General features: G+C 48.8%; 1 protein-coding gene across 1 annotated transcript in view; it reads right to left on the minus strand.

Annotated features, from left to right (window-relative positions):
* Positions 1-16,801, minus strand: part of LOC143930993 (solute carrier family 2, facilitated glucose transporter member 3-like) — a 49,946-nt gene that overhangs the window by 16,152 nt on the left and 16,993 nt on the right. The window contains exons 3-4 of the mRNA XM_077455707.1: positions 11,265-11,425; positions 942-1,182 (exon numbers count right to left, since the gene is read on the minus strand). Coding sequence (XP_077311833.1) covers positions 942-1,182; positions 11,265-11,425 — 402 coding nt within the window. The remainder of the gene's footprint in view (positions 1-941; positions 1,183-11,264; positions 11,426-16,801) is intronic.

Here is a 16,801-nt window from a genome sequence, read left to right on the forward strand (position 1 = left end):
TCCACTGACAACTAATGTAAGGAGCATTTTCCTTATGACCTTCAATGGACTAATCTTAGCAGAGTTCCCAGAAACCTGAAAATGATTTCAATGGTTCTTCTGGGGTAAAAAGTTTGAAAAAGACTGATGAAGACTTAGGCCACAGAACACATAGATGAGCATTATACTGAAATGTAGCACCAAAAAGAAACAAACCACTGATTCATTCGATAGTAAGGAGTCCCATGATGTGGCAACAATAAGTGGTTTTTTTTTTTTTTTTGGTGCTACATGGGAGACATTTGATCCACAGTCATTAAAGCGGAGCTTCGCCCTCCTCCCCCACTTTCCCTCATTTCCTGTGTGGATATTAAAGAGGAAGTAAACCTTAATGGGTTTTACTTCCTCTTTATTTACCTGCAAAGGTAAAGCATAATGGGCTACTATGCATTATGTGTCACTTACCTGAAAACGAAGCCTGCGATGTCACCGATGTCCCTGCTGGAATCGTCCATCTTCACCCCTCTTCCTTCCGGGGCCGCGGACTCCGGGCTCTGTGACTGGCTGCAAGCGCGCGGGAGCCGCTAGTCATGGCATGATCCCTTTAGAAACGGCACGACCCCGCCCTTTCTAAAGTGCGCATGCGTCAATGATGTCGGCACACACGTATATAGTAAATACTGTACCTCCTAAACTGTGCAGGTTCAGGAGATATTTCCAGCACCTACAGGTAAACCTTAATATAGGCTTACCTGTAGGTAAAAGTGGCTGTACAGAATTCACAACCACTTTAATGTTGGGCTATGTTCCTGACGTTCATTAGAACTGAAGAGCAGCTTGAAGACTTTTTCAACATTACAGAACAAGCCCAGTTGACTGTGACCACCTACTACTAGATATAACATTGCACTCTATTTCTTTATCAAATAAAGTGTACTTTCTCTGACACATCATGTACCCACCTGTGCTATCAATATTCCAATCACGATGCCAAGCTGGTTGAGTGTCCCCAAAGCTCCTCGGTAAGCAGTGGGCGCCAGTTCCCCAATGTACATCGGCACTAGACCAGTGCAGAACCCAGAGAAAACTCCAATGATGAATCTTCCAATAATCAGCATCTCTATGGCCCAGGCAATCTGAGAAAGTGCCATTAAGGCACCTCCGACCAGAGCAAAAACATTGACTAGTAGCATGGCATTCCTCCTGGAAATGGGCAAATGAGAACCATGGTTATATATAAATATCAAACCAAATGAATAATGATATTTTCCAAAAACATACGCTGTGAAAAGTTTGGTGTCCTCCAATACTAAAGGCCTTAGAGAAGAACCTCTTACGTTAGTGGTCCATTGAAAAGTTACTTCTTACATTGTTGGTCAGTGTAGAAGTGAACTCTTACATTGGATGCCAGTGGAAAATTAGCCCCTAAGATTGGTGGTCCATGTAGATGGGAGATCAAGATCCAGCATTGCTCAAGGAACCCCTAGCAACCTTTAAAGCAGGGTTTCTCAACCAGGGTACCATGTATCTCTAGAGGTTGCCAGGGGTTCCTTGAGCTATGGTCAATTTCTGCCCCTCAGACCAGTTCCCAATGACACCATTGATCTTTTTAGCTATCTGTAAGGGGGGACTTCTACCCAATGACCACAAGTGCAAGAAGGATTCTTCCCACTGACCTTAAGATACCAGTAGTAAATTTTAGCAGAAAGTTATTTCAAGGGTGCTTCTGTGTTGAAAATGTTGAGAGGCTGCTGTAGGTGCTCCATAGACATTTGATCACCCAATTTCAAGCAGGGTTTCTCAAGAGTTTGCTGGGGGGATTCCTTGAACTGTGGCTGATTGACCTCCCATTTGGTGGTGGCCGCATAGTTCTGGGGCCAATGCCACTTGGCAGGGCCAGCAGAAAGACACAACCTATCTTTTGTAGCCACCTGTAGGGGGAGCATTGTGACTACCACTGTAAGGGTTGCTTCTTCCCATTGATCCCCAGTGTAAGGGTGCTCTAGAGAAACCTTGGGATTCCACAGAACCTATGCCACGCTCCCTCAATTTCCCCTTTAGGCAGGTAATATAGTTATGACAAATTAGCAACCATTAAATAGGAAGCACGGGCAGCTTCCACAGAGCCGGACCTCCATATCTGCAGCCTGTAGGCACAACATTGTAATGATACAGCTGTATTACAATAATCCAGTAAATATTGTGCATTTCCTGACTACTATCATCGTTTTCTAAATAATAAACAGACATTGAGGTCAGAACTCTCCAGTCAAGTTCCTCCACCCTAAACTTGCTCAACCATGTGGGTGGCACAGTGGTGTAGTGGTTAGCACTCTCACCTAACAGTAAGAAGGGTCGCTGGTTCAAATCCTAACCGTGACACTACCTGCCTGAAGTTTGTATGTTCTCCCTGTGCCTGTGTGGGTTTTCTCCGGGTACTCCGGTTTCCTCCCACACTCCAAAGACATGCAGGTAGGTTAATTGGCTTCTGTCTAAAATTGGCCCCTAGTATATGAATGGGGACCTTGGATTGTGGGCTCCTTGAGGGTAGGGACTTATGTGAGTGTGCAATGTACAGGGATAGGGACAATTGTAGACACTCACAGGATGGACTGGTGTCTTTATTCAACCTGACTATGTAACTATGTCATTATGGACCTTGCTTTGTGCACTGGTCCAAACCATTTGGTGGAGGTGGATTATAGTGTAGGGGTTGGGCTTGGCCCCTTTAGTTCCAACGAAGGGAACTCTTAAGTAGTGATGGCCGAACGGTTCGCCCGGCGGTCGTTTCGCGGCGAATTTCCGACATTCGCGGTCCGCACGTTCGAACGCCTTTTTCCGTCGTTCGCCGCGGCGGACTTACGTGTTTAATGTATACAAGAACTTTAACCTTTGGTGACACGTTTATCATGTGATACAGGACAGCCAATTGAGACATGACAGCACATGGACACTTGTACATTCCCCCTAACCTATAAATACACCCGATCCGGTGGCCATTTTACATTCTTTCTTCTGTTAAGATAGGGACAGGTTCCTGTGTGGAGTAGGGAGAGATAAACCACTAGCTATTTGGTACACAAAAGTTCTTTTCAGGACTGGTATAGGTGTTAGGTGTTGATAGGTTTGCTGTGCTGCTGATTCTTGCAGCAGCCTGAGTGTCTTTTGTTAGTTTAGAGAAAGGGAAAGGACGGTGTATGCTACAGGGACAGCCAGATTAGTCTTTCATCATCATCATCATCATCATCATCATTAGCTGTTACTATCAAGGTCCACAAAAGAGCTGTTCCAGTAACCACTAATCGTTCTCTTTTTTTGCCAATTTGTATAGGGACAGGAAGGAAGCAGTGTTGTCAGGCAGTGAGGGTAATTTTAAAGACTTGCTGTTATTATTAGTTCCACAAAGGTTCTTTTCAGGACTGGTATCAGTGGTACAGTAATAGGCTTGTACATGTATAATATTCTTTCTTCCAAATATAGAAAGGATATTATACTTGACTGCTGCCCTTCTGCTGCAGTCTGCTAAACATTCACAACTCACTTGTTCCACAAAAGTTCTTATAAGGACTGGTAACTTGGTATAGGGTGCTACGGTACATAGGCTTGAGTGCGGTACAGTCTGCTGTTCTGTAAGGACCGCTATCGGTCCACAATAGATAGGGTTGACGTGCACCACTGCTGACCGCTGCCCTATACTGCAGCAGTCCTTCAGCGGTATAGGGACTGACGTACAGTCTGCTAATCACTAACACACAACCTGCTTGTTCCACAAAAGTTCTTATAAGGACTGGTAACTTGGTATAGGGTGCTACGGTACATAGGCTTGAGTGCGGTACAGTCTGCTGTTCTGTAAGGACCGCTATCGGTCCACAATAGATAGGGTTGACGTGCACCACTGCTGACCGCTGCCCTATACTGCAGCAGTCCTTCAGCGGTATAGGGACTGACGTACAGTCTGCTAAACACTAATACACAACCTGCTTGGTCCACAAAAGTTCTTATAAGGACTGGTAACTTGGTATAGGGTGCTACGGTACATAGGCTTGAGTGCGGTACAGTCTGCTGTTCTGTAAGGACCGCTATCGGTCCACAATAGATAGGGTTGACGTGCACCACTGCTGACCGCTGCCCTATACTGCAGCAGTCCTTCAGCGGTATAGGGACTGACGTACAGTCTGCTAAACACTAATACACAACCTGCTTGGTCCACAAAAGTTCTTATAAGGACTGGTAACTTGGTATAGGGTGCTACGGTACATAGGCTTGAGTGCGGTACAGTCTGCTGTTCTGTAAGGACCGCTATCGGTCCACAATAGATAGGGTTGACGTGCACCACTGCTGACCGCTCACCTATACTGCAGCAGTCCTTCAGCGGTATAGGGACTGACGTACAGTCTGCTAATCACTAACACACAACCTGCTTGTTCCACAAAAGTTCTTATAAGGACTGGTAACTTGGTATAGGGTGCTACGGTACATAGGCTTGAGTGCGGTACAGTCTGCTGTTCTGTAAGGACCGCTATCGGTCCACAATAGATAGGGTTGACGTGCACCACTGCTGACCGCTCACCTATACTGCAGCAGTCCTTCAGCGGTATAGGGACTGACGTACAGTCTGCTAATCACTAACACACAACCTGCTTGTTCCACAAAAGTTCTTATAAGGACTGGTAACTTGGTATAGGGTGCTACGGTACATAGGCTTGAGTGCGGTACAGTCTGCTGTTCTGTAAGGACCGCTATCGGTCCACAATAGATAGGGTTGACGTGCACCACTGCTGACCGCTGCCCTATACTGCAGCAGTCCTTCAGCGGTATAGGGACTGACGTACAGTCTGCTAAACACTAATACACAACCTGCTTGGTCCACAAAAGTTCTTATAAGGACTGGTAACTTGGTATAGGGTGCTACGGTACATAGGCTTGAGTGCGGTACAGTCTGCTGTTCTGTAAGGACCGCTATCGGTCCACAATAGATAGGGTTGACGTGCACCACTGCTGACCGCTCACCTATACTGCAGCAGTCCTTCAGCGGTATAGGGACTGACGTACAGTCTGCTAATCACTAACACACAACCTGCTTGTTCCACAAAAGTTCTTATAAGGACTGGTAACTTGGTATAGGGTGCTACGGTACATAGGCTTGAGTGCGGTACAGTCTGCTGTTCTGTAAGGACCGCTATCGGTCCACAATAGATAGGGTTGACGTGCACCACTGCTGACCGCTCACCTATACTGCAGCAGTCCTTCAGCGGTATAGGGACTGACGTACAGTCTGCTAATCACTAACACACAACCTGCTTGTTCCACAAAAGTTCTTATAAGGACTGGTAACTTGGTATAGGGTGCTACGGTACATAGGCTTGAGTGCGGTACAGTCTGCTGTTCTGTAAGGACCGCTATCGGTCCACAATAGATAGGGTTGACGTGCACCACTGCTGACCGCTCACCTATACTGCAGCAGTCCTTCAGCGGTATAGGGACTGACGTACAGTCTGCTAATCACTAACACACAACCTGCTTGTTCCACAAAAGTTCTTATAAGGACTGGTAACTTGGTATAGGGTGCTACGGTACATAGGCTTGAGTGCGGTACAGTCTGCTGTTCTGTAAGGACCGCTATCGGTCCACAATAGATAGGGTTGACGTGCACCACTGCTGACCGCTCACCTATACTGCAGCAGTCCTTCAGCGGTATAGGGACTGACGTACAGTCTGCTAATCACTAACACACAACCTGCTTGTTCCACAAAAGTTCTTATAAGGACTGGTAACTTGGTATAGGGTGCTACGGTACATAGGCTTGAGTGCGGTACAGTCTGCTGTTCTGTAAGGACCGCTATCGGTCCACAATAGATAGGGTTGACGTGCACCACTGCTGACCGCTGCCCTATACTGCAGCAGTCCTTCAGCGGTATAGGGACTGACGTACAGTCTGCTAAACACTAATACACAACCTGCTTGGTCCACAAAAGTTCTTATAAGGACTGGTAACTTGGTATAGGGTGCTACGGTACATAGGCTTGAGTGCGATACAGTCTGCTGTTCTGTAAGGACCGCTATCGGTCCACAATAGATAGGGTTGACGTGCACCACTGCTGACCGCTGCCCTATACTGCAGCAGTCCTTCAGCGGTATAGGGACTGACGTACAGTCTGCTAAACACTAATACACAACCTGCTTGGTCCACAAAAGTTCTTATAAGGACTGGTAACTTGGTATAGGGTGCTACGGTACATAGGCTTGAGTGCGGTACAGTCTGCTGTTCTGTAAGGACCGCTATAGGTCCACAATAGATAGGGTTGACGTGCACCACTGCTGACCGCTCACCTATACTGCAGCATCCATCACGCCAAGCTCACATTTTTCTGCAAAAAGGCAGGCTTCCGTGGGCCTAATGTTTGAGCGTAAAAAAATGATGATGCCGGATAACCCTCTTGCCCAACGGTTGGCGGCTGGCTTGTCAGAACTCATAGCCCGCCAACTACTGCCATATAAACTGGTGGACTCGGAGGCCTTTCGCAAATTTGTGGCCATTGGAACACCACAATGGAAGGTCCCAGGAAGGAAGTATTTCTCAGAGAAGGGCATCCCAGAGCTATATGGCCATGTTCAGCGGCAAGTGAATGTATCTCTGGCACACAGTGTCGGTGCCAAGATACATCTGACCACAGACACGTGGTCTAGCAAACACGGGCAGGGAAGGTATATCAGTTTTACTGCCCACTGGGTGAACCTTCTGACGGCCGTCAAGCATGTAACCCGTGGCACCCGTGTAGATTTGGTTTTACCGCCACGGATTGCATGCAGGCCTGACTCTTCTTCTCCTCCTCCTACTCCATCCTCCTCCCTCTCCTCCTCAGCTGCCTCCTCCTTTTCCGCTGCTAGCGTCTCTTCCACTGCACCGCCCAAGCTCCCCAGAACCTATTCCACATGCCAGGTGAGACGTTGCCATGCCGTGCTGCGTCTGTTGTGCCTGGAAGCAAAGAGCCACACTGGCCCGGCACTCCTTTCAGCTTTGCGTTCACAGGCAGATGAGTGGCTAACACCGCTCAATTTGACAGTTGGTAAAGTGGTGTGTGACAACGGTGCCAATCTGCTTAGCGCATTGAAACAGGGCAAAATCACGCACGTGCCGTGCATGGCACACGTCTTAAACTTGGTCGTGCAGCGATTCCTTGTCAAATACCCTGGGGTCCAGGACATCTTGCGGCAGGCAAGGAAAATCTCTGCCCATTTCAGAAGATCTTACACGGCCATGGCTCGCCTTGCTGACATTCAGCGGCGACACCATCTGCCGGTCAGACGTCTTATTTGCGATTGCCCGACGCGATGGAACTCAACCTTCTATATGCTTGATAGGCTGCTCCAGCAGAAACGTGCAGTTAACGTCTACCTGTATGAACTCTGCGAAAGAAACGGTTCTGGGGAGCTGGGTTTTTTTTCACCGCGCCAGTGGCTGCTCATGCGCGACACATGCAGACTTCTGCGGCCATTTGAGGAGATCACCAAACTGGTCAGTCGCAGCCATGGCGCCATCAGTGACATGGTACCTTATGCCTTCTTTCTGGAGCGTGCATTGCGTCGTGTCATTGATCAGGCTGTGGAGGAGCAGGAGCGGGAAGATGAGGAAGTCGCAATGCTGGATGAATTCCCAGGGGGGGCTACTCTATCTGAGACAAGTCAACAACAGGAGTCTGATGAGGAGTCAGAGGAGGATGGTGCCGGGGCGGATGAGCAGGAGCAAGAAGAGCATGCTTTAAACCTTTCTGGGATCCCTGTTGTGCGAGGATGGGGAGAGGAGAATGAAGAGGACGACATTATCCTGGATGATGAGCAGGAGCCAGGCCACCACACCGCTTCCACTTTAGTGCAAATGGGGGCCTTCATGCTCCAGTGTTTTAATAGGGACCCCCGTATAAAAAGCATGAGGGTCAAGGACCAGTACTGGGTGGCAACGTACTTAGACCCCCGGTACAAACACAAAATGGCGGAAATGTTACCGCCGTCGCAGAGGGCTGTCAGAATGCAGCACTTCCAGGCCTTGCTTCGAGAAATGCTGCATTCTGCTTTTGCGTGCGCTGGCAGAGGAGCAATTCCCACTCCCAGAGAAGGATTTGCGGGTACCAATCCAACAGCGCCTGCAAGAAGAGGCCGGTTTGAAGATGTGTTGGTGACTTCGGATATGAGGTCATTCTTTCAGCCGACCCATCGACAGGTGTCATCCGGATCCAGCATCAGGGAACGCCTAGACCGTCAGGTGTCCGACTACATTGGGTTAACGGCCGATGTGGACGCTCTGAGGAGTGATGAACCCCTAGACTACTGGGTGGGCAGGCTTGACCTCTGGCCAGAGCTTGCCCAATTTGCAATCGAACTGTTGGCTTGCCCCTCATCCAGTGTCCTGTCCGAAAGGACGTTCAGCGCAGCAGGGGGGATTGTGACCGATAAGCGTACTCGCCTAGCTCACCACAGTGTTAACTACCTCACATTTCTAAAAATGAATGAGGCATGGATCTCGGAGGAATTCAACACATGTGACCAGTAGACCATGTATATGTCTATAAACTATTTTTTTAATCAAGCACACAGACCTTCTTAATTCATTTGGCTCACTTCCTTGACCCAAAAAAGCACACCGTACTATATGCCCCTACCCTCCTCTTTGAAGAGGTTGAGCGGTGTCATATTTCTACTGGGGCTGCTTATGATATCCCTGTGCTGTGCTGACTTCCTCCTGGGGGTTCTTATTATGAAGGGATCACACTATCCCTGTGCTGTGCTGACTTCCTCCTGGGGGTTCTTATTATGAGGGGATCACACCATCCCTGTGCTGTGCTGACTTCCTCCTGGGGCTGCTTACGGTGCTGCTGTCAGTGCTGTATGTCACGGTGCTGCTGTCAGCGCTGTATGTCACGGTGCTGCTGTCAGCGCTGTATGTCACGGTGCTGCTGTCAGCGCTGTATGTCACGGTGCTGCTGTCAGCGCTGTATGTCACGGTGCTGCTGTCAGCGCTGTATGTCACGGTGCTGCTGTCAGCGCTGTATGTCACGGTGCTGCTGTCAGCGCTGTATGTCACGGTGCTGCTGTCAGCGCTGTATGTCACGGTGCTGCTGTCAGCGCTGTATGTCACGGTGCTGCTGTCAGCGCTGTATGTCACGGTGCTGCTGTCAGTGCTCTGTATTACGGTGCTGCTGTCAGATGCCTCTATCACGGTGCATGTGTCATTCCGGTATGTCACGCTGCTGGTGATCATCTCCTGCACCCTCTTCTTTGCCTACCCTGGTCCCTGACCTTCCCTCTCCTCCATTGCCTTCATTAGCTCCATAGTCCTGAATTGTTAGAACAATTTCCCAAATAAAATAAAAATGCTTGTAGTTATCGATCCCAAATTCACCTCATACATGTATTATGTCATTGTCCAGATGGTGGGACTACGTTTTACCCCCTAATAATTACCACGTGGCCGCAAATTCGACATGAAGGTTTGCAAAGTTCGCCTCCCATTGAAGTCAATGGGGCCCGCGGCGAACGGTCGGTTTCGCGAACGTTTGGGTCCGTTCGCATTTCGCGTTCGCGAAACGTCCCGTCGGAAGTTCGTCCATCACTACTCTTAAGGCGTCAACATACCAAGACATTTTGGACAATTTCGTGCTCCCAACTTTGTGAGAACAGTTTGGGGATGGCCCCTTACACCTTAGCAAGGCTGCCAACTGATTTCATGCAGCTATAAGGGTCCTGGGTTCAATCCCCACAATTCCCTCCTGTGTGGGGTTGGAAGATGACCTGGGCTGTACCCAAAACTGGGTGTAGCAAAACACTCCCTATGTGTAGCTAGCAGTGCATTAGATTGTGAGCTCCTATGCGAGTGATTTCATGTTCTCTGTGCTAGGGCTCCATAAATGAGTAATAAAAGGTAAATAGGGGTAACAATGGGATCTGTAGTAGGGATCGAGATGGTGCCACAAACATGCCCATTGCTGCTGATGGCGACACTCGCAATCCGACCAGCAAAACAAATATAGAATTGTAATCCAAATAGACTTTCACATACTTCATGATGTGCTGCCAAACTTCAAGATTTGAGATGTACACCTATAGCGCCACCCAGTGGTGGGAATACATAATATAAATCTACTCGATTGTTGGTGAAATGATTGGTCTGGTGACTGGTCTGGTCCCTTTAACAGCTTCTATTCTGTTCTTCTAACACAGGGGTCTCTGATCGGGCACACATGTGGCTATCGCTCTGAAAATGCTGACCACCTGGCTTCACTACCAAACAGCTGACTCAGGACTATCCTCAGTTTGGACTATGTTGGTGCCGTGATTTTTCTGCACTATATAGTGGTCCCAGTGCCGTGAATCTGACCACCTTCAGGATCAACTGTTTACTGCGTCATATGGCTTGACCAGACATCTGAAGGCCCTGGCTGGGTATTAGAAGCTGGTAAGTGTGCGCTCTGTGTGAATACTCGCTATTGCCAATCAATTGGGCGGGGCACCCACCCCTTTTTGAAGCCTATTAGAGCCTTAGGCTCTAATCGCATGCTTCAAAGAAAAAAAAAAAACATTGAAATCAATGCGTACGGTGTTCTGGCAGATAGTGTTCGGCCATCATATAGTGTCTGCCCCGTTCTGCGCATGCACAGTACGGGGCAGAAGAAGCTTCAAAAAATCTCCGAAGATGAACGGCGCCTGCGCCGTGAGTAGAGGTGGTAGCCCCCACCATCCCAGCGGACATAGGGTTAGGAAAATTAGAGGGCCCCTTTGCGGGCGAGTTTCGCTCGCCACGCTTCGGGCTCGGCCTCGCTGCGCTCGGCTCTTTTTATTCCTACTCTATGTCCACTTGGATGGTGGGCATAGAACCTGGACTCACGGCGCAGGCGCCGTTCATCCTCGGCTATTTTTGGAATCTGTGTGTGTCTTCCCGAGGAGGGGACCTGTACATGTGATGGGGGACCATATATGATAGGACACGGGCTCCCTGGATGTAGATTAGGGGTCCGGGCGCATGGATAGGGGGGGCGGCACCCCTGCGCTCCTAATGGACAGGCCGCCACCGGGCGTAAACTCATACATACTGGTATTAAGCCATCCGTTACTATTTAGCTGGGTGTGCTATACCATCCAATTGGGTGTACATGGCAGCTGTGTCTCCCAGGTGCAGAAATATGCCCACAGTTTACGTCATACGGCCTCCTGTGCCCGTGTGCATGAGGCCTTAAAAAAGACTGTAGATTGTCCTCAAACTATAACCTTAAAAGAGAATGCGGCATCCTTACCTGCCAAAACGGTTGGCGAAGTACCCCACAGAGAGGGAGCCCACCATCCCGCCTACGGAGAATATGGCCACAGAGAGGGACCACAGTGATGTCAGAAGGCTATCAGAAATATTCGTGTTGTAGCGACGGATGTACGTCTCATTATAGAACGACTTGATGACCTGAAAAAAAGAAACGGCAGTTGCATAGTTTAGTAAAAAAAAAAAAAAAAAAAAAAACCTGGGAGAAGCCTTTCTCAATGTTTTTACCCCAGAGGCAATCTTGAAATAAGTTTTGGGCCTCGGAGGAACCCTTGCTAAGACTTAGTCTTTGGGGGTCAGTGGTATAAATGCCCCCCCTGCTCTTACAGTGGCCTTTCAGGCAGCTAAAAAGACCAATGGCTGTCCTGCAGCTGGCTCTGCCAAGTGCCATTGGCCCCAGAACTCACCATCAGTTGGAAGGTCAATCAGCCACGGCTCAGGGGAGCCTTAGCAAATTCTGGAGGAACCCGAAAGTTCCACAGAACTGTGGTTGGGAATGGCTGACTTGGAGGGTAGTATAAAGTTGGGGCAAGGAAAGAAGCCACAAAGTTGGTTTGTCCAATCCTCCGTGGCCCAGCAGACACCAGAAGGCCTTTTGGCATATCAAAGACAAAAAAAAATACAGGACTTAGTGTACCTTTTTATGTGAATTTGGCTATTTGAAGCTTCAACCATGTAGGTGGGGGGGGGGGGGGGGCAGCGCTGTGCGGCGACAATACCACACACAGGCCCAGTGCGATGAAAGAGGAATTAAACCCTGATGGGTTTACTTCCTCTTTGATTCCCTGCAAAGGTAAAGCATAATGGACTACTATGCATCGCATTGCATCGCATCGCATAGTAGTCCATTATGTGTCACTTACCTGACCCAGGAGCCAGCGAAGTCACCGCTGTCCCCTTGTGTACGGAGCCTCCATCTTCCCGGTGGGTCTCGCTGCTCCAGTGCTGTCATTGGACGAAGCCGCAATGACGTCACTCCCGCGCACGGGAGCTGCCACTCGCGGCATATCGCCGTTGACAGCGGTGCAGTCAGTGCGCCTGCGCGCCGCTGTCTACGGCGCATGCGCCGTAGACAGCGGTGCCTGTGTTTTGGCAAATATCTCCTAAACCGTGTAGGTTTAGGAGATATTTCTTGGACCTACAGGTAAGCCTTAATCTAGGCATACCTGTAGGTCAAAGTGGTTCGTAAGGGTTTACAACCACTTAAAAGAACTTGTATTGAAATGATGCAAAGACAGTTCACAGATAACCCCGGGGGGGAAGGTAGCCCAGCTGGGAACGCTCCAGTCCAACAGCATGTAGAGAGGGTTCAGCTGAACTGACAGCTCCTGTAGAGAGGGGAAGAATGCGGCCCGTCCGTCTTGTGCCCAAGCAGGAAGATGTCCAGAGAATTTGCGAGCCGTAAGCCTTCCCTCCTCGTCAGGAACCTTTCCCTGCTGCTAGTTCTGTCGCCCATCAGATGGGGTTCCTGCCCCGTCTCTACCAACTAAGCAAAACGCGTGCCAAAACTGGGAGCCAGGGCCTTAAAAAAAATATATTAATTTACTATTATTTATTATATATATATATATATATATATATATATATATATATATATATATAGTATGTATATGTGTATGTATATGTATATGTATATATATATATATATATATATATATATATATATATATATATATATATATATATATATATATATATATATATTATTTATTATTAAAATATATATTTATAAAAAGGCTCTGCCTGACCCAAGATGGCTGCTAGAGTCACCTGGCAGCATCCAATGGGATAGGTTCCCTGGTGACCCAGTAAACCATAGAGGAACCATGTTCCCTCTTGACTTCCTCTCCAACTGCAGGACCATTGTGGAAGAGCGCCACCTGCAGTGGAGGAAGTAGACTGCACCTGCCCTGCAAGTGTGCCAACCTACACATTTGAGGTTCCATCTGTAATCCTATCAAGCTCTGATATTCAGAAAAGAGGTTTGTTGGAGCAATTTGCTAATGTGAGTGACAACAATGTCTTCCTTTTTAAGGAATTTTTCTGACTTTTTTGTATATTTTTATGTAGGTGGAATTTATTATTTTTTAATTGATGATTTTGGAAAAGCAAATGTCTTGTGGTAAATGATGTGATTTATTTTCCTTGCATGTGGTTGGGTGTTTTTTTTTTTTTTTTTTTTTTTGCAAAGTGAAGTGAGTGATCTCATTTACTAAGCTCTAGTGACTGCACTTGCACAGTCTATTTGCCTTTAGTAAATCAGCCCCATGATGTTCAGCATATGCAATGTTAGTCAAGGTTCTACTGAATTGGAGGAGGACATCCTACAGGTTTGGATGGAAAAATGGAGACCCGATCCAGAGACTGGGAACATGCTAAGTGAGGCTGGTAGAAATCACTGGTAATCCCTTTTACAAATAAGTGCTCTCACTATAGACTGCAAGGGGTCCAAGGGCTACCCAACCTGGACCAAAGGGCCGCATGTGTCACTTGGGCACCGAGGAGTTAAGGACTTTATAGCTGGGGAAAATACTGATTGGCTCCCCTGCAGATTGTGTAAGTTTTGCCCACTTACATAGAAATGACGGGTCTATCATTTTTATCAGAGGTGTATTTTATATGATAGAAACAGAATATCAACCAAAAATCCAGAAAAAAAATCACATGTTATAAATGGAGTAAAATAAGTATTTGATCCCCCACCAACCAACAATAATTCTGCCCCCCACAGACTGGCTCCAGTAGGTGCTCATGTGGTACACAGATCAGTCCTGTCCACAGAATCTCTTCTCTCCAATCCTCACCATCATGGATCTGTCAGAGGACGTCGGGGAGAAGATTGGAGACCTGCACAAGGCTGGAATGGGCTACAAGACCATCAGCAAGAAGCTTGGTGAGAGGAGACGACTGTTGGAGAGATTATTCCCAAATGGAAGAAATACAAAATAACCATCAATCGCCCCTCGGTCTGGAGCTCCATGGAAGATTTCTCCTCATGGGGTGAGGATGGTCATGAGAAAAGTGAGGGATCCGCCCAGAACTACATGGGAGGAGCTTGTGAAGGATCTCAAGGTAGTTGGGACCACAGTCACCAAACAAACCATCGGTGACACAATAAACCGCCATGGATTGAAATCCTGCAGTGCCCGCAAGGTCCCCTCCTCAAGAAGTCACATGTACAGGTCCTCCTCCTCAGGAAGACACATGTACAGGTCCCCCTCCTCAGGAAGATGCATGTACAGGTCCTCCTCCTCAGGAAGACACATGTACAGGTCCCCCTCCTCAGGAAGACACATGTACAGGTCCCCCTCCTCAGGAAGACACATGTACAGGTCCTCCTCCTCAGGAAGACACATGTACAGGTCCCCCTCCTCAGGAAGACACATGTACAGGTCCTCCTCCTCAGGAAGACCCATGTACAGGTCCTCCTCCTCAGGAAGACACATGTACAGGTTCCCTTCCTCAGGAAGACACATGTACAGGTCCCCTTCCTCAGGAAGACACATGTACAGGTTCCCTTCCTCAGGAAGACACATGTACAGGTCCCCCTCCTCAGGAAGACACATGTACAGGTCCTCCTCCTCAGGAAGACACATGTACAGGTCCCCCTCCTCAGGAAGACACATGTACAGGTCCTCCTCCTCAGGAAGACCCATGTACAGGTCCTCCTCCTCAGGAAGACACATGTACAGGTTCCCTTCCTCAGGAAGACACATGTACAGGTCCCCTTCCTCAGGAAGACACATGTACAGGTTCCCTTCCTCAGGAAGACACATGTACAGGTCCCCCTCCTCAGGAAGACACATGTACAGGTCCTCCTCCTCAGGAAGACACATGTACAGGTCCTCCTCCTCAGGAAGACCCATGTACAGGTCCTCCTCCTCAGGAAGACACATGTACAGGTCCCCCTCCTCAGGAAGACACATGGACAGGTCCTCCTCCTCAGGAAGACACATGTACAAGTCCCCCTCCTCAGGAAGACACATGTACAGGTCCCCCTCCTCAGGAAGACACATGTACAGGTCCCCCTCCTCAGGAAGACACATGTACAGGTCCTCCTCCTCAGGAAGACACATGGACAGGTCCCCCTCCTCAGGAAGACACATGTACAGGTCCCCCTCCTCAGGAAGGCACATGTACAGGTCCCCCTCCTCAGGAAGACACATGTACAGGTCCTCCTCCTCAGGAAGGCACATGTACAGGTCCCCCTCCTCAGGAAGACACATGTACAGGTCCTCCTCCTCAGGAAGGCACATGTACAGGTCCCCCTCCTCAGGAAGACACATGTACAGGTCCTCCTCCTCAGGAAGTCACATGTACAGGTCCTCCTCCTCAGGAAGGCACATGTACAGGTCCCCCTCCTCAGGAAGACACATGTACAGGTCCTCCTCCTCTGGAAGACACATGCACAGGTCCCCTTCCTCAGGAAGACACATGTACAGGTTCCCTTCCTCAGGAAGACACATGTACAGGTCCCCCTCCTCAGGAAGACACATGTGCAGGTCCCCCTCCTCTGGAAGACACATGTACAGGTCCTCCTCCTCAGGAAGACACATGTACAGGTCCCCCTCCTCATGAAGACACATGTGCAGGTCCCCCTCCTCAGGAAGACACATGTACAGGTCCCCCTCCTCTGGAAGACACATGTACAGGTCCTCCTCCTCAGGAAGACACATGTACAGGTCCCCTTCCTCAGGAAGACACATGTACAGGTTCCCTTCCTCAGGAAGACACATGTACAGGTCCCCCTCCTCAGGAAGACACATGTGCAGGTCCCCCTCCTCTGGAAGACACATGCACAGGTCCCCTTCCTCAGGAAGACACATGTACAGGTTCCCTTCCTCAGGAAGACACATGTACAGGTCCCCCTCCTCAGGAAGACACATGTGCAGGTCCCCCTCCTCTGGAAGACACATGTACAGGTCCTCCTCCTCAGGAAGACACATGTACAGGTCCCCCTCCTCATGAAGACACATGTGCAGGTCCCCCTCCTCAGGAAGACACATGTACAGGTCCCCCTCCTCTGGAAGACACATGTACAGGTCCCCCTCCTCTGGAAGACACATGTACAGGTCCTCCTCCTCAGGAAGACACATGTACAGGCCCATCTGAAGTTTGCCAATGAACATCTAAATGATTCAGAGAAGGATTGGGAGAAAGTTCTGTGGTCAGATGAGACCAAAATTGAGCTCTTTGGCATTAACTCGACTCGCCGCATTTGGAGGAAGAAAAATACTAACAATGACCCTAAGAACACCATCCCTACAGTCACACACGGAGGTGGGAACATGAACACCATCCCTACAGTCACACACGGAGGTGGGAACATGAACACCATCCCTACAGTCACACACAGAGGTGGGAACATGATGCTTTGGGGCTGTTTCACTGATAAAGGTACAGGCCGACTTTTGCCGCATTGAGGGGCCAATGGACGGGGCCATGTACTGTAAAATCTTGGAGGAGAACCTTCTTCCCTCATCCAGAACACTGAAGATGGGTCATGGATGGGTCTTC

The sequence above is a fragment of the Lithobates pipiens genome, unplaced genomic scaffold (genome assembly GCF_037356315.1).
Source record: "Lithobates pipiens isolate NorthernLeopardFrog02 unplaced genomic scaffold, aLitPip1_a1.2 Scaffold_25, whole genome shotgun sequence".
NCBI classification, from domain to species: Eukaryota; Metazoa; Chordata; class Amphibia; order Anura; family Ranidae; genus Lithobates; species Lithobates pipiens.